The sequence below is a fragment of the Artemia franciscana genome, chromosome 3 (genome assembly GCF_032884065.1).
Source record: "Artemia franciscana chromosome 3, ASM3288406v1, whole genome shotgun sequence".
NCBI lineage: Eukaryota > Metazoa > Arthropoda > Branchiopoda > Anostraca > Artemiidae > Artemia > Artemia franciscana.
This window is the reverse complement of record NC_088865.1, coordinates 41,594,005-41,619,749: the sequence shown is the minus strand read 5'-3', so window position 1 is coordinate 41,619,749 and position 25,745 is coordinate 41,594,005. Positions and strand designations below refer to the sequence as shown.

Genomic DNA, 25,745 nt, shown 5'->3' with positions numbered 1-25,745 from the left:
AACAGTTTTCATAAAACAACTACTAATCATGTTTTGCTTTTTCGACAATTTATTACAAAATGACCCAAAAATGCGTGATCAGCAAGTAGAGAAATCCTTCATTTCAGACTTGTAAAAATCGGAAGTCATTTGTAAAGCATACAGGTTACATTCAAGCTTATAAGTCAGATCTAGCCTATAATTTATAACTAGCCAAAGAGCCTGTCAGACAACAGGTATCCTCGAACACATCCACTTTCTTGTGAACAATCGAAAACCAGCAGAGAGTTGTATGTGCAGTGCTTTCTCTAAATGTTATTCTAAATCAAATCCCAGTTTCTTTCCACCTCTTGCACACTACAGATAACCCTTCAAAAAAGGAAAGACGTCTTAGTCTCAACATGAGATTTTCCAAACACTCTCGTTCTCGAGAGAGAAGCTTACTCCTAGGAGGAACTCAAAAGCGTGCCATTCGGGGCTGGTAATCAAACCCTTATCGACTCGTGTCATAGTATCAACATCTAAATTGGATATTGCATGGACATTATTAATTCAGTAAGTTTTTTTGTGAAGAAAATCCAAATTTCGCAATAGGGATTATAGTGACGCATAAGTATGTATCACTCGTGCTCTTTGACCAGTTTGACTGGTTTTTCCCAGTAAAGGATAATGGATAACAGCGAGTATGTGCATTGCCCGGTAATGAACTTTTTGCAAAACAACTGGGAAGAAGGTATTGAAGACGCTACTATTATTCAACACGCAATAGACTTTTTTGAATGCGGTGTTATTGCTGATGCGAAAAGCGAATTTTGGGCGAAGGTTGCGCCTAATGATAATTACCCCCGGCGCATCGGTGCGAAAGCTTCTGCGAACAATGTGAAAGATATTCTTGATTTTATTAAGAAACTGGACTCTGAGGAGGTATCAACTCCGATTTATGTGATCAAGTCTCCAACCGAGGTCCCGCTTTTGCCCGCAGTCGCGTATTCTAGGCTGTCAACAAAGGTGAATCGTGTGGAACAACTACTCAAGGTTGTTGCCACCAAGCTGGATGCTTATGAACTGAATTACCCGCAACTGCCGAAACCTGCAATTCCCGACTCGCATGCTACTATTGTTGTGTCGAACCTTCCATCTACCCTTTCGGACCCAATAAAACGAAAAGATCTGATAGATCAGATTGATGGACACGAATCAATCACTAGCATTCGCCCCGTTCGTGACAAACTGTTTATCAATATAGATAAGTCAGTTGCTGAAGATTTCCGCTTATCGGTGACTGGTGCGTTTACTGGCTCTTCTGCGAAAGTTCTAACCAAGAAGTTTTACGGACTCCTGAAGGGAATCCCGCCTGATTTTGAACTGTCCCACCTGATATCGTGCCCTGGTGTTTCTGGTGCCTCTAGGCTAGGGAAATCGCTTGCAGTAAAACTTGAATTCTCCGATGCAACATCAAGAGTCGAAGCATTTAGATATGGTCTCAAAGTTGGATACGAAATCCTAAGTGTTTATGAGTTCAAAGCGATTCGCCGGTGCTGTAACAATTGCCGATCCCCTGACCATCTCCAGTCGTCTTGTCCCAGTGTTACACCAAAATGTGCGCGATGTGCCGGTCCTCATGTTTCAGATAGAGACTCGCCTTGCAATTTGTCACCTAAGTGCGCAAACTGTGGAGGTGATCATGTTTCGTTTAGCCTCACTTGCCCTAAATTGAAAGCAATTGTCAGTCGCAAGTTACCGAAAACAAACTAATGTCTGAATCAGTATCACTCGTGTCCTTCAATATTAATGCGACGAAAAACAAGGACCTGACCATTGATGAACTGTACAGTAAGTTTGACATTGTATGCTTTCAGGAACTTCTTTTGACCGCAACGAGTGTTAATTTCCTGCGCCGCAGTTCCGCCCACTTTGTTTTCACAACAAATGCTAAATCTTCTTTTGGAAGGCCTTCAGGGGGTTTAGCATGTCTTATAAAACAAAAGCTCAGCTTTCTGTCCCCGTCATTCTATTTCTCTGATGAACATTTATTGGCTATAAGACTTGGTAAAACCGTATTGATAAACACTTACCTGCCTCACGATGGGAAGAATATGACATCGCTTAATAAATTCTCCAAAGCATGCTCTAGTTTGAAAACTCTCCTTCAAAGTATAAGCAAAAATGGGTACGAATTTATTATTATTGGAGATATGAACACTGATGTAAAACGTGATTCTGCTCGTACTGTGAACCTACTTGATTGTCTCCCTGATTACAGAATAATTGCGAAGGATCTACCTTTCTCGTATGTGCATAATTCCGGCAGCTTATCGGATATTGATCACGTGATTTGTTCCCCGTTCATTACATCTTCAACAGTGCATGTCCACGAAGATGAGCAAGATATTGATCACCTTCCTTTATCGCTATGCTTTTCGATTAGAAAAGATAGTACTGACCAGGCTTGTGCTCCTGCCTCTAAATGGTTTGTGCGGAGTAATTGGAAAAATGTTAATATGCCATTATATATTTCAACCCTGGCCATTCTCCTTGGTTCTTTACGTGTACCTTTTCATCTACTCCAGCTGAGTGTTAGTACTACTAAAAGTAATTACGATCTGAATCATTATTACAACCAAATCGTGTGGTGTTTAAAACGCGCTGAGGAGGTTGCTGTCCCTCAGGAGCGAGTGCGGAAAAGTACGAGGAAACCAATCTGGTCGTGTGACCCTGAGCTGAAAAGTGTGAAAAATAAAAGCCAAATTGTGGCTGCGTATATGGGTTGCTAACGGTCGACCATTAGCTGGGAATGTGTTTGAAATAAAACAAAAAACTAAGCGTGAGTTTAAGAAATGTCTGCGATCGAGCTGTTACAAAGGGTTAGACTATCCTACCAATAAGAAAGAATGGGACGAAGTGATTAATTCAGCTAATTTAAATAGCTCGGCAAATCCTAATTGCCCCATTACGCCTTCCGCATGATCTGACCACTATTCAGTTATATTTTCCAAAGTGAATTATGCAGTGCACGCGCTTTATTCGAAACTGCTTGATTCGGTTCTCCCGCCTTCCCTGACTCAGGCACAAGTTATTCCTGTTTCAGTTGACGCTGTAATTGCATCTGTTAAGAAATTGAAATCAAGTTCTCTTGATATTGATGGTATCAGTGCTTGTCATCTAAAAATAAATTGCCCGTCTTTGTTTTTCCATTTACAGTGGTTTTTCCAAATGTGCCTTTGTTGTTCCCTCGTTACTGACAGCTTTTTGTGTGGAACTGTCACTTCTGTACTTAAACGAGGTAAGACTCCTTTGGATTGTTCTTCTTACAGGCCTATCACGGTTGCTTGTAATTTTAGTAAAATCCTTGAACACATCCTACTTCCTTTCATAAGTATGAATGCTAATTTCGGGGAGAATCAGTTTGGTTTTCGGTCTGGCATCGGGTGCCAGCACGCTCACCGTACTCTTGCTTTCCTTCTTAAAGATGCTTCGGCTAAAGGGTATGGTCTTCATATTTGTGCTCTTGATCTTTCTAAGGCTTTCAATAGTGTTGTACATAGTCAGGCTCTTTACTCTTTTTATAGTCACGGTATTAACCTTTCAGTTATTTTTCTTATAAAGTTTTGGTATAGTAATTCTTATCTTCGAATTAAAACTAATGGTGCCCTTTCATCTTCTAATGTTCTTGTTCGTCGGGGCGTACGGCAGGGTGGAGTGTTATCTCCTAGTATTTTCAAATTTTGTATCTCTTGTATTCTTGAGAATATTTCTTCTATGTGTTTTGTTGGTTTGAGTGATATTTCTTACCTTGCTTATGCTGATGACATTCTTCTAATTAGCCGGTCTAAACTCAGTCTATCGCAGATGGTTCATAAAGTTTCTTCTTCTTTTACTAAAATCGGTCTTTCGCTTAATGTTGATAAATGTGAGTATCTTTCTTTCAATGTTCCCTCTTCTCCTAGGCCTCTAATTTTTCAAAATTTTTCTATCGCCTCATGTAGATTCGATCCGGTGGTTGGGTATTACACTTACAAAAAATCTTAAAACTCTTCGGGAGCGTGCTGTCTGGGATGCTAGAGTGAAAATCCAGATTGGTTACTCTAAAATTGTAGCCAATCGAGGAAAATACAATCGTATTGCCCTTGGTAAGCTTTATTCTACTTTTTCCGATCATTCTGTTCTTTACCTTTCTGGGCTTTACCCTATATTTAAGAAAAAAGATATTATATAGCGATATTCGATCCTCTTATTTCCGTTTCTGTAAATTTCTTCTCTATCTTCCTCTGTGGTATAGGAATCGAAAGATAATCAAAAAGCTCCATCTTCCGAACATTACTGAGAAGCTGACTGATCTACACAAAAAGCTCTCAGAAACGGCGTATTGGCGTCTGTCGCCTCACCACGGTCTGATCCGTTTGTATGATTAATGTCTATTGTTGTCTCTCGTTTTTTTTTTTGTATCACATTTTTTTTTTTTTTTTATTTGTTTTCCGTTTTTCTTCAAGTTTTTACTCCACTATTTATCTTTTTGATGTAAGTGGGTTAGAAATAAATATTATTATTATATATTATAGAGACAAGCAAAATTTTGGTTTAATTTGTGGAAACACTGTGATTAGCCACGATTCGGCATCTTAAACGATCTGCGCCACAGAACAAAAAGGAAGTTCAGGAAGACTCTTGTCTTCCGTCGGAAGGTACTTGTCAATCTCTTTTCTTGAAGGGCCAAGCACGAACGCACCCTCCTTTTCAAGCTTATTTCTCAAACCCTTAATAACGTGTCCTTACTTTATCTCAGTGATATTCCTGATGCGCAGTGGTACGCTCATTTTGAGTGTGCCAGTTTGGAGCGTGAGTTTTAGAAAGTGCCTTTTAAAGTTATTTGAATTTTTTTTCCTGTTTTAATATCACATTCAGGGTTATCCAAAACATAAACAAGAGCTGTCACGCTTTCGAAAACTTGTTCTTTACACTAATGTTAAGCTTTTCCATTACAGTATTGCGAAAATAAAACATCCCACTAAAAAGTTGTAAATTGCAAGTGACATCGCAGCGAAATGCCACAATTATATATTTAAAACTAAATTTATTAAAGTATTAAATAATTACAATTTAATTAGAACGGTATAATCGATTTTAGTTTTAAAGTTAAAATAATGAGTGATATGGAAACTGAAACTGAGAGGAAGTATTCTGCATTTGAGAGGGCTGCACCCTGCATTATTCTGCCTCTTGCTCTTTACGCTGATGCTTTGCTAGTGCTTTACTGAAAATATTTTTGAGTGTAATGAGCATAGCCACTTGTTATTTACAAGTATTATACTTACCGGTTTACCTTTCATAAGATTTGAACTAAAAATTTTATTGTCGAATTGAAATAAACATCAATAAGGTCCCTCTTTTTTGGAAACTTAGTAAGAATTACTTTTATCATGTTGGCATGGTCCTTCTGCTGGAGCATTTATTCTTGGAGCATTGCAAAAATGGATCAAACCTACGAGAGAATTGAAAATACAATAGCTTTGAGTTTTAAATAAAATTCCTGAAAACAAAAGTTAATGCTGACTTCTTATATGATCAGGGCCGCTGGCTGAGTTACATAGTTATTAAGAAACGCACTTTTTACACATGGTAACTGCAAAGATTGTTGTGCAAAGTTGGGAATCACTTGATAAGAGTTCACGCACATTCATTCCAGAATGGGATCCTGGCTACAACCCTAACTTCAGCAGTAAAATGGTTTCATCCGGAAAGCAAGAACTTATGAACGCAATCTTCAAAAACTTTTAAAAGAAGCATTTAATTTTAGAAAAATTTAGTTAAAAATGTGTTTGGTAATTTTTTAAAATCCTAACTTACGAAATTGGAGTCTTATCTAAGTTTTATTTCCAGCTTCCGGGAAGAGTGTTGACTCATCGCAAGAGCTTTGTTCTTTAGGAATTGCAAATATCTTCGGAGCTTTTGTCGGTGCATTTCCTGTAACTGCATCTTTTGCTCGAAGTGCTGTCCAGAAGTCAAGTGGTTGCAGAACTCCGTTGTGTAATTTCTTCGTCTCAGCAATAGTACTTCTATCAATCATGTTTATGACAGACATCTTCTATTATATACCAAAAGCGTCACTTGCAGCAGTAATCATTTCAGCAGTTGCTCCAATGATTGAATACCATGAAATTCCATACCTGTGGAAAGTATCCAGTAAGTAAATTATTTTTCATTTTCCAAGTTAAAAAACTTGTCCGATTTAAATTTTCGCTAGATTATACAGATATATTCATGCACATATCTTTTATGAGAATGCAAAAGTTTTTTTTTTTATAAAACTAACATTTATCTCCCCTCTAAATTTAATTCATATGTATTGACAATACATTTATTTCTGAGTTTCCAGAGATTTAATTGAACAATAAGAGAGAGGGGAAAATCTGGAAATTAAAAAAAGAAACAATAGAAAATAAGATTCCGAAAATTAGTAACACAATATTGTACTGCAATGCTAATTTCATGTTCGTTTGTTACTTTTGGGAGTAATGGTACATCACCTTATAGATTTGTAACGCAATGGATTTTTTTCAAACAGTTCGTGGTAACGAACTGTAGTAAGGGGCGACCCGGCTCAATAGTAAACGAAACTCTCAAAAATGGAGCTTCGATGCTAAAAGATATATCAAAAGAATCAGATTTTCATGCTGATTTTAAATATATAAGTTTCATTACATTTAGTCTTTGTCATCAAAAGTTACGAGCCTGAGAAAATTTGCCTTATTTTGGAAAATAGGGGGAAACACCCCCTAAAAGTCATAGGATCTTAACGAAAATCACATCGTCGCATTCAGCGTATCAGAGAACCCTATAGAAAAAATTTCAAGGTCCATTCTACAAAAATGTGGGATTTCGTATTTTTTGCCAGAAGACAAATCACGGGTGCGTGTTTATTTCTTTGTTTTTTTTTTGTTTTTTTTTCCAGGGGTCATCGTATCGACCAAGTGGTCCTAGAATGTCGCAAGATGGCTCATTCTAACGGAAATGAAAAGTTCTAGTGCCCTTTTTAAGTGACCAAAAAAATTGGAGGGCACCTAGGCCCCCTCCCACGCTCATTTTTTCTCCCAAGTCAACAGAACATAATTTTGCGATAGCCATTTTGTTTTGCATATTCAAAAACTATAATAACTATGTCTTTGGGAATGTCTTACTCCCCCACAGTCCCTGGGGGAGGGGCTGCAAGTTAAAAACTTCGACCAGTGTTTACATATAATAATGGTTATTGGGAAGTGTACAACCGTTTTCAGGTTTTTTTTTGTTTTGGGGGTGGGGTTGAGGGGAGGGGTCTATTTGGGAGGATCTTTCCTTGGAGAAATATATCATGGGGGAACAGAAATTCAATGAAATGGGCGCAGGATTTTCTAAAATTACTATAAAAAAAACAATGAAAAAATAAACATGGCAAAGTTTTTTCAATTGAAAGTAAAGAGTAGCATTGAAACTTAAAACGAACAGAGATTATTACGCATATGAGGGGTTGTAAAAATACTTTAGCATAAAGAGCGAGGTATTTAGGAGGAGATAAATACCTCGCTCTTTATGCTATAGTATTTTTAGTAATTTCAACTATTTACTCTACGGCCTTTCTGATTCAGGGGTAATTCTTAAAGAATTGGGACAAAACCTACAATTTAGTGTAAAGAACGAGGTATTAACGAGGGTACAAACCCCCTCATATACATAATAAGAATTAAAGAATATAAATGTTTGTTACGTAAGTTAATTCTTAAGTTACGTATATTTTTTACTAATAAAAAAATTCGTGCAAAATTAAAATTTATAGTTGCCTTTTATGTAACCGAAAAATTGCATGGCAACTAGGCCTCCTTCCCCATCCCTTATTTCTCAAAATCGTCTGATCAAAACTAAGAGAAAGCCATTTAGCCAAAAAAGGAATTAACATGCAAATTTCATTTTAATAATTTATGTGTGGAGAGCCAAAATCAAACATGCACAATTCTGCTTTTTAAAACAATTAAAAGCCTTATCATTAGCCATCTGGATTTTTAGATACTTTTTGCGATACCCCAGAAGGGACTAAATTAGGCCCGCTTTCTTTTCTAATTGTCTTTAATTGTATTTTAGCAACAGTTCAAGAGTGTTTCAAGTTTGATTATGATTTGACTGTTTTATCACTGCAACTAATTCCTCCGACTACCGGACAGTCTGACTTGACGAGAATTTTTAATGAGCTAAAAGCTGAATTAGGAAAGGTAAAATTGACGGTCATCGAAGCTAAGAGCTCTTATGTGATTTTTCCCTTCCTAAAGGTTGTTAGCCACTCTTCTATTTCCCTACTGCCGATAAAGAAAACTGTTAAAATACTTGGAGTACCTTTGGGTGAAGATTTAAGATTGTAACTTGCACGTTGACTAAAAAAGGCGCCTCACTTTTACAATCGTTATCCAAACTGAAGAGATTTGGTATGCCAGCTGAGGTTTTGAAACCTTTATACTGCAGCTATGTTATACCTTCTCTTGAGTATGCGTGTCCAGCTTGGCATCCAGGTTTGACGAAAGATCAGTCAGATAAACTTGAGATGGTACAAAAAGAGCAGTAAAAATTATACTTGGACATAACTACTCAACTTGAATTCACTTGACAGTCGTAGATATAAGTTGACATATCGATTTGGATTAAATTGTTTGAATTCCCCAGCTCATCGTGGTCTACTACTCGACCTTGAGAGCCACTCCACTGAAGGACCAGTCACTAGACTCTAACATATAAAAAAATTTTGTTCACAGTTAATGACTTTCCCAGTCTTTAGTACCGAGATATATTTCAATTCATTTGTCCCCTTTTGTTCGGCATTTTAATAATATTACCTTGACAAATATTTACTGTTTGATACAGTTTATTTCAGGTATTTATTTGCCCGTGAGTGTTTTTGAATATACCAACCATTTATATACGTAATTATTCTGATATATTCTGTATAAACGGTCGCGATTTTAAACGTGAAAATAGATTCTTGACATAAATTAATTTTTTTATGACTCCTTTTAATTTATTGACCTTGAAGCAGCACTTGCTACCTTAACTTTTTTGTGTTGCTGTTTAGTTGTTTTAGTTACTTTTTTTGTGTCACAATATGCTCATGTTAGCTCCAGCTATTGGAGTGAATAATATATATCCTATTCTATTCTAAGAAACCAGCAAAAAATATCATTATTAGGGCTGACAAACCCCATGTGTTCTCAAGACCAGAACATAATTTGCACTTTACTTAAAAAGAAAACAACAAATGACAGTGGATTGTCAGTTTAGTACCATATACGCGTATACAGACATTTATTCCTTAAGTCTTAATAATATTTGCTTTATTAATATAAAAAATGAAAACATTTAAAATGTATTTGGTCTGTATTTGTCTGTATTTTAAAATTTATTATGCATTTTAGCAAGTCTATATTATCACCCTTTCCAGAAAAATCTTAAATGTTAACAATGAGCAACTAGTATAACCTATAGCCCTTGCCCTGAGGGCCGTGGGGGTTGTCATTCCCAAAGACGTAATTACTGGTCTTTTCAAATATTCTTACCAAAATGGCTATCTCAGAATTTTGATTGGATGTGCTTAGGGAACACCTGCTAAATGGGGAACTTGTAAATGGGGTTTTGATGTATCTTAGTGGATGATACCCAACTCTTTTTCAGTGAACATGATTTTAACATACATTCAAATATCTTATTGCTATAAGGCTCAAAATATTTGGTTCTATATTATGGATCTACCATTTAAAATATCAGAAAAATTTCGAAAACTGGAATGTTTTATTTTAGTTACACTGACTGTAACGAGTTCTTTAAATTATATTAGAAAATAAACATGCCCCTTAAAGTTGCTTCATATAGGAAAATTTGGGCTCTGATGGAAACCTAGAGGAACACTCCCAGCAATTTTTCAATATTTATTTTATATACATGATATATATATATATATATATATACATATATATATATATATATATATATATATATATATATATATATATATATATATATATATATATATATATATATATATATATATATATATATATATATATATATATATATATATATATATATATATATATATATATATGAAATTTGAATAAATAAAATTGATAAAAATCAAGCAGAGGATTAGTGGCTACAGTTGGCGACTAGTAAGTTGGCTACACGCTTCTGACTTGCTTACACTATGTACAAGTAATATTTGACTAATATTAATGAGTAAAAGAGACTGGCAACACCTCTAAAAAAATTGCTGAAAAAAATGGTGCAGACCATGCTAGTGGTCTGCACCCAATACTTCTTCTAAATTTTGAAATAACTTTCAACCCTTACCCTGAGGGCTGTTGGGGTTTGCCAAAGTCTAAGACATAATTTTTGGACCTTTCAACTACGCTGAACAAAATGGCTATCTCAACATTTGGGTGTAATGTGTTCTGGGAAATGATGGATGTAGGGGGGGGGGGCTGATTGCCCACTAATCAATTTTACTCTTAAAAAGTGCACTAACACTTCTTATTACGAATTTAAAAAGCCCCCTTCGAGGCTTATACGACCGTCCTTCCTATAAAAACCTCGTATTATCCCAGGGCAAAATTTACAAACATTGCGCTGAGGACTGTGGGTGGTTTTCATCCTCAAAGATATAATTTCAGGACCTTTCACCGACGCTGAACAAAATATTTATCTCAGGATGTTGATTAGATATATTTTGTGAAATGATGGGCTTGAAAGGGGGAGGGGTAATTGCCCTCCAATCACTTTCAACTATTAAAAAGGGCACTAGCCCTTTAAATTTCTAATCGAATGAGCCCCTTTTTAAATTTCTGAGACAACTTGTTCTATACGAAGTGCCCTGGTCTAAAAAACCTAAAAACCTAATAATAAAATAAAATAACAATAAATTGTGCCCACGTCACTCTTTAGTTAGGCAGTGCTATTGCGCTGCCTATGGTTATGTGGAAAATCTTTTTGTACACTTTCTAAGGTCAATACCTGCCCCCCCCCCCACCCAAAAAAAAATACTGCGGGTTTTGGGTTGCCCAGCCACTTGGCTGGAAGAACTTGAATTTGAAGGGTGTAGTTCAAAGAAAGGTAGCTCGTTAAAAAAAAAAGAGTAAAAAAGACGATTGGCCCTTTTGGCCAACCGTCTTGGGGTAAAACGAAAAAAGTTCGTCCTTGATTGCGGTGGGAGGATGTCGTAATTATTCAACAAAAATGGGGATTTCCTGGGAGGGTGTTTCAAAAATGAGTTTCCAAAAGGGTGGCTCTGAATTGATTACGATGGAGGAGGAGGGTGTGTAGCTGTGTTAGCCTCATGTGGCTGGGTGAGCCATCAGACTCCAATCCATAACCTCTGGAACAGTAGGGAAGGAACTCTGCTCCAGATGGCTAATTTTTATAGCAGATTTTTAATCCTTTTGCATTTTTATCCGAGAAGTCAAATTGATGGATAAATTTATTTTTTAGTTTACCTTTTTAGCTATTTTTCTTATGGATTATAAGAAAAAGATAACAAATCTTTTCATACCCTTTCTGAGCCTCTGGTAAAGTGGGCAAGTAACTCTCCCCTATATGACTAATTTTATCACATATTCTTACACTTGTGCATTTTTATTTGAGATACTCGAGAAGTCAAATTGATCTACTCTAATTTGTGCATCTTTTGAGAGTTCTTTTGAGAAATTCCAATTTCCCTCAGATATTTCGTTACAACATGTTCGCATCCCAACTGAGGACGACCCGCTTTCCATTTAGCCCTTTTGGCCAACCGTCTCGGGGTAAAACGGAAAAAGTTCGTCCTTGATTGCGGTGGGAGGATGTCGTAGATATTCAACAAAAATGGGAATTTCCTGGGAGGGTGTAAAAAGGGTGGCTCTGAATTGATTACGATGGAGGAGGAGGGTTTGTAGCTGTTTTAGCCTCATGTGACTTGGTGAGCTGTTAGCAGTATTAGTAGTAGTAGCTGGCCTATACCACAGTGAGTCTAACCCACACTGATGATAAAATCTTCATAATAAACTTGAATAATAATCCCATGTGTCATCAATCAAAAATACAGCTGAGTAAACCTGAATAATTAAGGCATTTTTTCAGAATTTATTCCATCTTCACCTAATGGATGTTAGTTCTATATTATACCTTGTCGCAATTTTGCTGCTACAATCAAGAAAGAAACCTTCTTATCCTGAAATATTCATTTTTAGGATAGAAAGGGAGGATTCTTTATAACATTCCTTTTTAAGAACTGATTGCAGTTGAGAAGAAACAAAAGATAGAAACAAAGTTTAAATTTACTTTTCTGCTTAAAATAGAAACAAAAGAGTTTATTCAAATCAGAAGGGAAATATACGCCTCTAACCTTTTCCTATGATATTTTGATGATATACATAATCTATTTTTACTTATTTTTAATTTGAGAGGAATGGGGGAAAGCCTTTACTCTTTGATGAATTGGTTTGACTTTGGAAAGGCTTTATCCCCCCCCCCATACATAAAAAATTATAGCTTTTTGATAGCTTTATTATTTTGAAAGTCTTGGAGGTGAGGGAAATTTTGGGGGAGGGAATTGGACGGAAAATTTACCTACGAAACCTTTGACTCTCTTCCTATGTTTTGAAAAACACCTTTTTTGGTGTATTTTCAGTAAATGCAAATTCCTTTTTTTTGTATTTTCATTAAAAAAAGAGAAAAAAAAAAAAACTAACCTGCCCTACTAGGCTTTAAAAAACAAATTACCCCAAAATTTTCATAAATTGATATTTCTGGGAATGAGGGGGGAGTATTGGGTAGGAAAAAGATATAGCCCTAACTTCATCGCAAAGAATATTCGTTTTTCACTCACACAAGGAATAAACGTTCTGTAAGGAAGCCATGGATGGTTTAAAAATATAAAAGATATTAACCATGAGAATCAGACTCCTAACGGGGAATTAAGCTTTAAAGTCAGTTTTTGTTGATTTCTCGATAATTTAGTGAATACAAAGTAGGTTAGGATCAAAACACCTCTCGTCAAAACCACAAAGAATTTTGTTTTATTTTTCAGAACAGTATGTCATCTTTTGAATGAGAAAAAACATCATTTGTATAATCCCTAAAAAATGTCGCTTAAAATTCAGTCTCTAGAAAATATAATTTTTTTTTTGATTTTGATCACTCTGATTCAAGTTCAAACTGGTAAACTTGCACATCGAGATAAGTTGGTAAGAAGAGGAAAGAGATAAAAGGAGGGGGAAATGCTGAGGGCGAGATAGGGAGAGGAAGAGAGAAAGAGAGAAAATCTTGATCGAGATAAGTTGGTAAGAAGAGGAAAGAGATAAAAGGAGGGGGAAATGCTGAGGGCGAGATAGGGAGAGGAAGAGAGAAAGAGAGAAAATCTTCAAATCATGTTTTCTTACGAGCATGTACGTAACCCAGGTAATTGATGCTCCCTGGTGGGACTTCCTGAAGTTCAATTAATCAGATTCATCATAGTGACTATTGGAACATAGGAAACCCCTAATGTGAGAGTCACAAAATCACTTCTAGACTAGAATTACAGTCTTTAATTTGCACGGCGTGTCCCTTATTCAATTTAAATGGATTGTATAATCTACTCTTTTCATTATATTCATCAATAGTAGTTTGAACTTTGGACTCCAGAAGAGTTTGTACCAAACTGATGGTTGTATAACTTCAGGACATGTTTCATTCAAACAAAAACCTGTAAGTTTTAATGCCCTTTTTGAGAACTAAAGTAGTTGGCGTGCAACTTTGTTCCCAGTCACACCTGGTTTTGCCACGAAGGCCCATTACAATCAAAGATGGTGCTTTAAATTTAAACATAGTCGTTACAATTGTAAGGGCCAAATACAAAAAAAAATATGTCACCCAAGGTGCTGCAATTAGTACAATCCCCAGGGCAAAGGCATTGAGTTATGAAGAATTCACAATCATAAATAAAATGATTCTTAGCTAAATCTTTGAAAACGATTTAGATTTGTCTTGCCTTGCTAAAATTAGTGTCATAAGGGATTTTTTTTCAAACTTGTCTTAGATTTTCTAATTGAATCTTGAACAGAAAATCTTAATTTATTCTAATAGCTAATTTCAAATGAAAACAGTTTGTCAGTAAATTCCATGAAAAGGATGAGAATCTCTTAAAGAATATTGTTGGAAATCGGATCACATTGAAATTTTATTCACCAAAAATTAAGATTCATTGGATCCCTCCTTTTTGTGCGAAAAAACAAATTAACGAATGCCACATTACTGAGTCAGGGACTAAGTGATAAAATTTAGGAGAAAGATCATTATATTATAGCATTTTCATTTGAGCTTTGAGAGTAGACACAGTCCAGCATGGTTGACAGACAATATGCACAGACTATATGCATACATACCTTAAACTCTGATCACAATGGCTGTTCGAAACAAAAGAAAGGGGCTCTTCTAAATTTCAATTGTGAGTTCTAGTACCTTTTTTTTGTGTTTGAGGTGGATTTGCTTGTTGCGGGGGATAACAAACCCCCTCCTTTTACATTTCTTTTGTTCATCTTTATACCATCGTGATAAATCAGGACTTAGGATTGGAAGTCAGTACAGTTGACGCTTATCTATAACTAAAAAAATATATTCAACTAAACGGCCAGTTCCCACCCTGACGATGGATGTATTGGGGGCACATGGTGCGAATGGGTGATGGAAGGCTACCTCATGACATATGGTGTTGGATTCCCCCTGGCCTCCGCAAGTCAGGGAGACCCAAAATGACCGTTGGCAGGATGTTAGAGAAGGAGGCGAAGCTGGCGTGGTCTTCGATGGAGGAGCTTTGGTCGAGGGCTCAGGACAGGTCGTCGTGGCGAACCACTGTTGCTGCCTTATGCGCCCTCAGGCGTGAGAGGACCTAAGTCTAAGTAAGTCCCACCCTGAGAAAGATACAATAATCACGTGCGATTGGGTGGGCACTTAATTATAACTAACTTTCTAAATGTTAATAACTAAAAAAAGAGATATAAAAACGCAATAAAAGATTACGTATCTCTCATCAACTCCTAACAGTTGCAGCGAGAAAAATAAAATAGCAAAAAAGAAAAAGACTAACTATGAGACTTGACATAACGGATAATTTTTTAACTTACTTTTTTAGAACCTATAATACATACGAAAATACTACAATTTTTCAGGCAAACTCTCTTAAAAAAAACCTACAATGTGGCATTATGACCAAAGAAAAATTAATTCCAGAAATCATGTTTATCAAAAAAATGAACAGTGATATTAAAACTCAAAATTAACATAAATCTTCCTGCGTATGAGGATCAAAACCCACAATTTTTCGATTTTTAAGTTTGCCTTTTTTTCGTCTATCTTTAAGAATGAATATTTTAAGACATGAGTAATGGGATAAGAAGTTCATTTATTTTCCCTCAATGCCTCGAGTGCAAGGATTTAGTTAATGGATTAAGTAAAAAATTGTAATAAGCAATTGGCGTACTTTTTTTGCAGTTTCATATACTTTCAGTTAAGTACTAGTCAGACACTTCGTGGTAACAAACTGTAAGGAAGGAGCAACCCGGCTAAATAGTAACCGAAACTCTAACAGATGGAATTTTGATGCCAATAGATACATCAAAAGAATTGAATTTTTATGCTAATTTTAAACGTATAAGTTTAATCAATTTTAGTGCTATCCATCAAACATCAAACATTACGAGCGAGAGAAAATTTGCCTTATTTTACAAAAAAGGAAAAGACAGCCCCCAAAAGTCATAAAACCGTAATGAAAATAACACCATTAGATTCAGTGCATCAGAAAACCATACTGTAGAGGTTTCAAGCTCCTGCATGCAAAACTGCGTAATTTTGTATTTTTTGCCAGAATAAAGATCACGGATGCGTGTTTATTTGTTTGTTTTTTTCCCAGGGTTTATCCTACCAAACCAGTCGTCCTAGAATGTCGCAAGAGGGCTCATTCGAACAGAAATTAAAAGCTATAGTTCCATTTTAAGCGACCAAAAGTGAGGAAAGTTCAACTAGATCCCTTTCCACGCTCATTTTTTCCCAAAGTCTCCGTATAAAATTTTTTAGATAGATATTTTGTTCAGCATAGTCGAAGAATTTAATAATTAATTCTTTGATCACGACTTAGTCCCCCAGAGTCCCAGGGGGAACGGCTGCAAGTTATGAACTTTGCCCATTGTTAACATATAGGCTTGGTTATTGGGAAGCATACAGACGTTGTCAGGGGGATTTCTTATGGTGGGGGGAGGGTCAGGGGAGGACTTAAGTGGAAGGATCTTTCCATGGAGGAATTTTTCATGGGAGAAGAGAATTTCCATAAAGGAGGCACTGGACTTCCCAGCATTATTTAAATAACAATTAGAAATTAAATAAAAAAAACATGTTTTTTCAACTGAAAGTAAGGATCTACATAAAAATTGAAAGGAACAGAAATTATTACGTATATGAGGGGTTTCACCCCCTCGTCTATACCTGGCTCTTTACGCTAAAGTGTTTTTAGTAATTTCGAAAAAGCTATTTATTCTAATTAAACGGCCTTTGTTATTGAAGGGTAGCTCGAATTGGAAGAAAATTTGAACTTTAGTGTAAAAAGCGAGGTTTTGCAGAGGGGAAGAGACCCCTCATATGCGTAATAATTTCTGTTCGTTTTAAGTTTTAATTTAGCTCCTTACTTTCAGTTTAAAAAACATATTTTCTTATTCAATTACTTTTTAGAGCAGAGGATTGATGGAAAGAGTTGCTTCCTTTTGATCATTTTTGCTCGTTTGATACTTTAATGTTGCTTTCTAGTTTCATCTAAAAAAAAAAATATGCTATTTTTATTTATTTCTCGACATTCCTATGGTAGAAAAATACTGGAAAAGGGTAATTGGAATAGATTATTTTGCAAATTTAATCCCAGATGAAATCCAAGCTACTTGAAATAAAACTATGTGTACAACACATAAAATATAAAAGTTTTTAATATTTTCAGGATTAGAACTTGTACCGTTTTTCGCTACATATTTTGTTTGCTTGCTGACGACTATAGAACTTGGTATAGTTGTGGGAACTGCAATTCATTTGGTTCTTGTAGCGTTCCATACCACCCGAAAAGCTCCAGAGATTCGTCATAATCAGGTAAGAAATTTGTGTCTTAAGTAAGCTTATATAATATGAACTAGTATTTTGATGAGACTTTTTCAACAAATATTTTTGAGCTAACAAAGTGAATGAAGGTGGCATCGATTGAACGATAAAAACATGCCAAGAAAGGATTTAGGCGAAAAAAGAGATCAGGACAAAAAAACCTCTAGCTCAAAGAAAAAAGACTTTCAGGGCAAAATTTGAAACATTTAAAAACGTGTAACGAGCAACTTGTACACCAACGTGCATACCAAGCATGTACACAAGCATGTTCACTGAAGAGATGTGATGAGCTTTCGTGCAGTATATATTTTTGAACGCACTTTTGAACCATATAAATATGAAAAAAAGGGAAGGAAAAGAAAAGAAGTTAGACGTGCTACGAAGTTACTAGCAAGTTATTCTTATATAAATTAAATAAAAAAAACAAGTTTTTTGAAATGAAAGTAAGGAGCGACATTAAAACTTAAAACGAACAGAAATTACTCCTTATATGAAAGGGGCTTTTCCTCCTCGACACCCCGCTCTTTACGCTAATTTTTTTTATTGTTTTAAAAAGTAGAGTTGCGAGAAAGAGTCAAACTTTAGCGCAAGGAGCGGGGTGTCGAGGAGGAAAAGCCCCTTTCATATAAAGAGTAATTTCTGTTCGTTTTAAGTTTTAATGTCGCTCCTTACTTTCATTTCAAAAAACTTATTTTTTTTATTTAATTTCTGAAAGTTTTTGAATTAATGCATGTCTGATTTTGGCTCTCCGTACATAAATTATTAAAATGAAATTTGCTATTAATTCTTTTTTTGGCTAAATGGCTTTCTCTTAGTTTTGATCAGACGATTTTGAGAAATAAGGGGTGGGGAAGGAGGCCTAGTTGCCCTCCAATTTTTTCGGTTACTTATAAAGGCAACTAGAACTTTTAATTTTTAACCAATGTTTTTGTTAGTAAAAAATATACGTAACTTAAGAATTACCTTACGTAACAAACTTTTATATTCTTATATTTTTGATTATACATATGAGGGAGTTTGTCCCCTTGTTAATACCTTGCTCCTCACACTAAATCTTAAGTTTTGTCCCAATTCTTTAAGAATGACCCCTGAATCAGAAAGGCCGTAGAATAAATAGTTGAAATTACTAAAAATAATTTAGCATAAAGAGCGAAGTATTTATCTCCTTCTAAATACCTCGCTCTTTATGCTAAAGTATTTTTAGAACCCCTCATATGCGTAATAATCTCTATTCGCTTTAAGTTTTAATGCTTCTCCTTACTTTCAATTGAAAAAACTTTTTCATGTTTATATTTTTATTGTTTTTTTTAATAGTAATGCTAGAAAATCCTGCGCCCTTTTCATTGAATTTATCTTCCCCCATGAAATATTCCTCCAAGGAAAGATCCTCCCATATAGCCCCCTCCCCTAAACCCCACACCCAAACAAAAAATCCCCCTGAAAACGTCGGTACACTTCCCAATAACCATTACTGTATGTAAACATTGGTCAAAATTAGTAACTTGCAGCCCCTCCTCCAGGGACTGTGGGGGGTAAGTCATCCCCAAAGACATAGTTATTATGGTTTTCGACTATGCAGAACAAAATGGCTATCTCAAAATTTTGATCCGTTGACTTTGGGAAAAAATGAGCGTGGGAGGGGGCCTAGGTGCCCTTCAATTTTTTCGGTCACTTAAAAAGGGCACTAGAACTTTTCATTTCCGTTAGAATGAGCCCTCTTGCAACACTCTAGGACCACTTGGTCGATACGATGACCCCTGGGAAAAAAAAACAAAAAAAAAACAAACAAACAAACACGCACCCGTGATTAGTCTTTTGGCAAAAAATACGAAATCCCACATTTTTGTAGATTGGACCTTGAAATTGTTTCTATAGGGTTTTCTGATACGCTGAATGTGATGGTGTGATTTTCGTTACGATCTTATGACTTTTAGGGTGTGTTTCCCCCTATTTTCCAAAATAAGGCAAATTTTCTCAGGCTCGTAACTTTTGATGACAAAGACTAAATTTGATAAAACTTGTATATTTGAAATCAGCATAAAAATTCAATTCTTTGATATATCTTTTAGCGTCGAACTTCCGTTTTTTAGAGTTTCGTTTACTATTGAGCCGGGTCGCTCCTTACTACAGTTCGTTACCACGAACTGTTTGATAAGAAAACTTTTCGTTGAAAAACTTATGTTTTGGAAAAATTTTTAAAAATTAATTTCTGTTTGTTTTTATTGACATAGTCTTTTTCATTTGAATAGAAAAGAGTATTTTAAATCTTTTTGTTTTTTCTGTAAGAATCCATAGTTTGGCTTACTATTTTTATGTTGGAGAAAATATTTCGGGATTTTTAATAGCATACATTATTTTGAAAATGTTAACACGCATAGTATTGTTTATTTGAGTTTTAGACCTGCTCAAGTTTTGTTCAAAATTAAACTTAAAACCATTCCTAGAAAATTGTATCTCAGCTATTTTGATAACCTGGATGCACTTAATGGTACGAATATGGATGGATTTTTTTTCCTAGCCCAAATTATTTAATTATCAATTTAGTTGAAATTCGCTCGGCTATCTGTCAGACCACTTACTGATAATTCATAAGCTTTGGCAATTATATAATTACCAACTCTATTAATATTTATCTATTCATTTTCTCTCGGATATCATAGTGCTAAATGAACCCAAATACCAAATCCTTTAAACTTCTTCCATTTAAAATTTGGAGAATTTCACCTAATTTCTGTAAAAAAAAAAAAAAATCAAGTAAATATAAAGTGCAGATTCCAAGCCTCATAAGGTTCTTAATTAATTTTAATAAGGCCTAAGACTCTTATTAAAAATTTTAAAACTTAATTTTATAATTAAAAATTTTCTTCTGCTAATTGTACAGATTTAATTTGTACAGAAATTTGTACAGAAATTTTAGAAGGCTACAAGGTATTAAGAACCTTGGAGATTATCATGGTACCTTTTTTTTATGCTTCCCAGCCTTTCAACTCCAGGAATGGAACAGAGAATTGCCACAAGGTTTTTTATGCTCGCGTGATCAATACGAATCTACAGAGATTTCATCGATATAATCAAGAAGTTTGGATTCAGCCATTATACATCTTTAAACATTTTCTTTTCATCTTTAAGAAATCAATCATCTTTAAGCATGAACCAACAAATTCTGATACTCAGTAGACCATTTATGAAACTTGTTAGGGGGCTGGGAGGCGGAGTATACTGGAGTGGAATTCCAAACCTCAGCCTAGAGGTTTTTCACCATTAAGATTATGACGGCACCTTTTTTCTTACTTCCAAACCTTTCAACAGTTCGTGGTAACGAACTGCAAGTATACATCAAAAGAATCGATCAAAAGAATCGTCAAAGAATAAGATACATCAAAAGAATCGGCTTATTATGCTAATTCTAGATATAGAAAATTCAGCAGGGTGTTACCCATCAAAAGCTAAGAGCTTAAGAAAATTTGCCTGATTTTCAAAAAAGGTTGGAACACCCCTTAAAAGTCAAGAAATCTTAATAAAAATCCGACCTTCAGATTCAGCGCATCAGACAACCCTCTTGTAGATGTTCCAAGTTCCTAAATGCAAAAATGTGGCACTTTTTGCGAAAAATTGGAAGGCAACTAGGCCCTCTCTTTTTTCCCCAAAGTCTTTTTCCCGCATAGCCGAAAAACACAATAGCTATTCCCTTAGGGGTCGCATGACCAACCACAGCCCGTGGGGAAAGGCATGTAAGTTATGAAATTTGCCCATTGTTTGCGTATAGCATTTGCTATTGGGAAGCATACAGACATTTTCTGGGGGTGAGGGGATTTGTGCTTTGTTCGCGTTTCCATAGGGAGGATTTTTCGTGTGGAGGGAAACATCCAGGGGTGAACTTTCCATGGGAAATTCTATACTGTGGGGATTTGACAAAATTCCTCTAGGTCATATTTTTTTATTTGTCTTACTTTCTCTTTGCAAGCTCAATTTCACATTTTCTGGGGTAAACTTTTCCACGGACGGTGGATTTCCTGAGTGATCGGAAAAACAATTACAAATGAAATTTTCAAATGAAAGTATGCAAAGGAGAATATTTCAGGCTGAATGGTCCGCAAGAAAATTTACGGATGGGGGGGATTCTCATCGAGGAAGTAATTGCCCCGAGTGAATTTTACGAGGAGGGGTGTATTTTAATTGGGAGGAAGTTTCCACAGAGGATTTTTCCGTGGAGGAAAGGATAGCCAGATTTACCGAAATTATTTGAAGAACGAAAAGAAATTAAAGAAAAAACAATTCATTTCAACTGGAAGTAAGGATCAAAACTCAGAATAAACGTAAATTATTCCGTATATGAAGGGGTTGTCCCCTCTTCATTACCTTGTTCTTTACGCTAAATTTTGACTGTTGGTTCCATTTTTTAAGAAAGTCTCCCTAAGCCAAGGGTCGTATAATTTGAATAGGAAGCTTTTTTAAGTGCTAAAAACTCTAGCTCGAAGAGCGAGGCGTTTAGGAGGGGAGCAACACCTTCATATATGGAACAATTTCTATTCGTTTTAAGTTTTAATGTTGCTCCAGGCTTTCAGTTGAAAAAAAAACTTCTTGGTTTTTTATATAATTTACTCCAGGAATTCAAATTTATAATAAGTACGAAGGCATAATAATCAGCTTTTAAATCGACTCTTAAATAGCTTTCTATAATGTTCCCGTGCCCTACTTGTGGTGAAGGGAAAAAAGAAATTTTTATAAATTTTGAAGTTCTTATAAAAATGTTTTCGCAATAACGTTTTATTGTATTTTTTTTACGCTTCCATCGGCTATCAATGCCTTTTTTTCTCACTAGACAGTTTTTTTCAAACAATATTTTGAAAATTTCAGTTAGTATGATCCCCGGTTGTCTTCTTACTAGTTTGCAGCTACTGCTGCAACCATGATAAATTAAATCAGTATTTGATAAAAACTGAAGAACTTTTTTTCATCTAAAGCCCAGAATATATATATATATATATATATATATATATATATATATATATATATATATATATATATATATATATATATATATATATATATATATATATATATATATATATATATATATATATATAGCATACCTTATAGAGCTCATCAAGGTGCCACTGATGAATATCCTCTGGAAATAAAGATTCATTTATTCTTCTAGCGAAAGTTGGCAACTATAGGAGAACTTAAGAAAATTAGAAACTTCCGATAATTTTGTCTTTAAGTGGATTTAAAACTATTCATTTGGGCCCAATTTGGAGTATCAATACTCCGAAAATGTTAAAGAAAACTTGTTCATTTTTATGCTACTTAGTTTTCAGTCCTTCTTGGTCACATTGATTTCAAGCCTTTCAGAAAATGAATAATGATGGATGATGAATAATTATAAGGTTATAGGAAGGTAAAATAATACTAATAATAATAATGTGTAACTGTTGTTTTCAGGATGGTGAAATTTTGGTCATCGTTGAGAGATCGTTGTATTTTTCAGGAGTGGAAATGCTTAGAAATTGTCTTGAAAAACTGATTGAGCGTGATACTCCCTGTACAATAATCATTGACATGAACAGAGTGGCTTGCATTGATGCAACCTCAATGAAGGTAATTATTATCACTTGTTTTTATAAAGGTGGTGTAATTATTAAAGTAACCTTTTATCTAATGCGATCGGCACTAAATTTTTAGCCCATTCTTTCTCCGCATATCAAGAATGATGCTGGGTTGACTTTGCTACTCTATTATTTATGTTGTTTTGGCCTCTCAAGTATTGCTTCCCCTATCCTTGCATTTTTGGGTTTCCCTGACTTTCTCTAGAACAACTGGGGCTCTAGGAAATCCACCGAAAATTAAAGTTAACCAGAACTAACGATTTATATTTTATTAGTGTTCTTAATATTTCAAACGTTAATTTTCCGGTAAATTTTCGAGAGCCTATTTTTTTTTCAGATTATCTGAAAGGTAATGCCAAAAATGTACTATGAGCATTAAAGGGTTTAATAAAGCTATTTTTGTTAAGCTGCCAATTTTGACGATTATCGTACTTAGAAAGGATGAAAGGAAGCCATCCAACTTAATTTTGAGTTTTTCGTTAATCAAACATGGATTCGTTTGTGAATATTCGTGAAAATAACACTTTCTTCTTGCCAAATCAGTTTGGTGGGTAGTAGCAAGAATCCAGAGCAAGAATCTAGTTGGTTTGGACCTGCCCCTTTTTCCAAAAAATGGAACTTGCAGGCGTTTGACTTCGGATACATTATGGTTACAAGAAAAAATGTATTATAGCTAGATGCTTGCCAGATCAGTTTGGTCGGTAGTGAAGCCAGAGCAATAATCTAGTTGGTTTGGACCTACCTCTTTTTCCCAAAATGGAACATGTAGGCATTTGACTTTGGATAAATTAAGGTTACAAGAAGAAATGCATTATAGTTAGTACTTCTTACATAAATTGAGCAAAAAAAAAAAATGCAAAAATTTGAAAGTGAAATTGAAGTTTAACAATAATAACCCCTAGATCCCTCCTAGAACATCACTTTTTCCGTCGTTTATCTACATAAACAATACTAATCAATATCATTAACTTAGTTAGTAATTAAACCAATTTGGGAAAAAGAGGCCTGCCCTCTCACAATATTATAAGAAAAATTCGTTTAGGAAAAGTTGTTTTGATTAATTGTGAGATTCAAAAAAACATTAGAATAAGAGTGCTATCTAACGAAAAAGATCAGAAACAACAGGAGGAAGGATTCATATCTCAAAGTCAGTTTGAGAAGCAGGGTGACACGCTTGTTAAACGTTTCACTTGGCAGAAAGAATTTGTTTGCAGAGAACAGGATAAATTTAGTAACTGAAAAAAAATGATGTATCAGCAACTCTACATTCATGTCCATATGTAATCAAGAATAAATACTAGCCAAGTTGTATAAAATATCTCAGAAGTATGTCCTCTGTTTAAGTGAAGCAGTACCTACAAATTTGTATGCTGAAGCATTTATTTTATTTGCCAGTGACCGTAGCTTTGGACTTTGTCCCCCAGGATGAATTATAAGAAAAAGAACAAGGTCAAACCTGGGCATTTTCCTTGTGTCCCTTGTTACAAATTTCAGTCTTCACTTACTAACTTTCTTTTTAGGCCCTTGAAAACGTCCTTGCAATCGCCCAGGGAAAAACATTTAGAATTTTTGTGGATAATCTCAAGCCTGAAATAAGAAGCTCAATACAAGCAGGTTTTGGATCGGAGTCCAAGATACTCTTTGCCTCAAGCTCAGTCCGCTCTCAGATGGCAGAAGAAGTAGCATAATCCTCGAAACTCAGCTTTTAAGATCTTATAAGGCTTGACTTTTTATTTATAGTTTTCTTATGCTTCCATTTTTTTTAAATAAAAAAAGGAATATATTTGTTTTACTTAGTCTGTCGGACAGCTCATGATAGCTTTAAGAAAAGCTTTAGGTAAAGACCAGCCCAATTTAATAGTAAAAGAAGCTCTAAGAGACAAAATTTTTATGAAAAAATATTCATCAAAATAATTTTTTTGTCATATTTCCTTATCTATAAAGTACATTAAATTTAAAGTAACTCAGAATTTATAAGAACAATAAAATTCACATAGAAGACGGGAGGAAAAAACCTCATAAGGAGAGGGGGAGGGTAATTTTGTTTCAAAAAAACGTACACAATTAAACATATCCAAGAGCACGAGACCCGACGTTTCAAACTCATGTATATAACTAAATAAATAAAAAACAAGCTTTTTCATATAAGATAATGAACCATAAGAAATCTCTCATAACGAACAGAAATTAAACTTCACATAAGTGGGGCTACTTCCTCCGTCGACCCTCTTCCTTATGCAAAGACCCCATTCCAATTTTCAAAAACGGTTTTTCATCGAAAGAGCAATGCAATAAATAGTAAAACAAGAGGATCAATGAGTTTAATTAGACAAAAATGATAGCTATATTGCCATGTTAAGCGTGAAGTTTGTATCTGAATTATTTGTAGTTAATATTTACCCACCTTAGGAATGTCGAAGAATCGCTTTTTTCATGAAAGGAAGAGTGATATTAAAACATGAAATAACCTCAGTGTTGCTTCTCTTCTAACCGCAGATTTCGTTTATGATTCGATGTGATCATTCCTGTCGATTACTTTCTAGCCGCAGATTTATTTGTCTACTATTTTCATCTGGGATTTGATGTGACGCTCATTGTCACATTTCTTCCACCCACCGATCTTGTTGTGCTTCATTTTCGTGAATCATTACCCCAGATATTTTCTCATGCCTTTTGCTTTAGCTATTCTAATCCATTCAAAAGCATGTGTAATTTTGTATGATGTCATTAGATACCAAAAAAGCATACTAAAAACAATACGAACACTCATAGCGGGGGGGGGGGGGGGGAGGATTTAACTTTTGCTTTTGGAATGTATTTAAATGCGAAGTCACTCTCATAACCTTTTATCAAACAGGCTCTAACGAATTTTTTCAAGCTCTCAACCTATCTAAATTGTTTTTCAGGCCAGATAATCCCAGGGTTTCAATTAAAAAAGGAAATACGGAGCCCTTTTCAAAAAAAAATACGTACATACATAAATACACAGTTGCTCGTTTAAAG

General features: G+C 35.1%; 1 protein-coding gene across 1 annotated transcript in view; it reads left to right on the top strand.

Moving 5' to 3' along the window:
* LOC136025275 (sodium-independent sulfate anion transporter-like) overlaps positions 1-24,525 on the top strand; it is a 97,626-nt gene extending 73,101 nt beyond the window's left edge. Inside the window, exons 8-11 of the mRNA XM_065701155.1 lie at positions 5,857-6,159; positions 16,979-17,124; positions 22,579-22,734; positions 24,263-24,525. Of these exons, the coding sequence (XP_065557227.1) occupies positions 5,857-6,159; positions 16,979-17,124; positions 22,579-22,734; positions 24,263-24,430 (773 nt within the window). The 3' untranslated portion in view covers positions 24,431-24,525. The remainder of the gene's footprint in view (positions 1-5,856; positions 6,160-16,978; positions 17,125-22,578; positions 22,735-24,262) is intronic.
* The last annotated feature ends 1,220 nt before the right edge of the window (positions 24,526-25,745 follow it).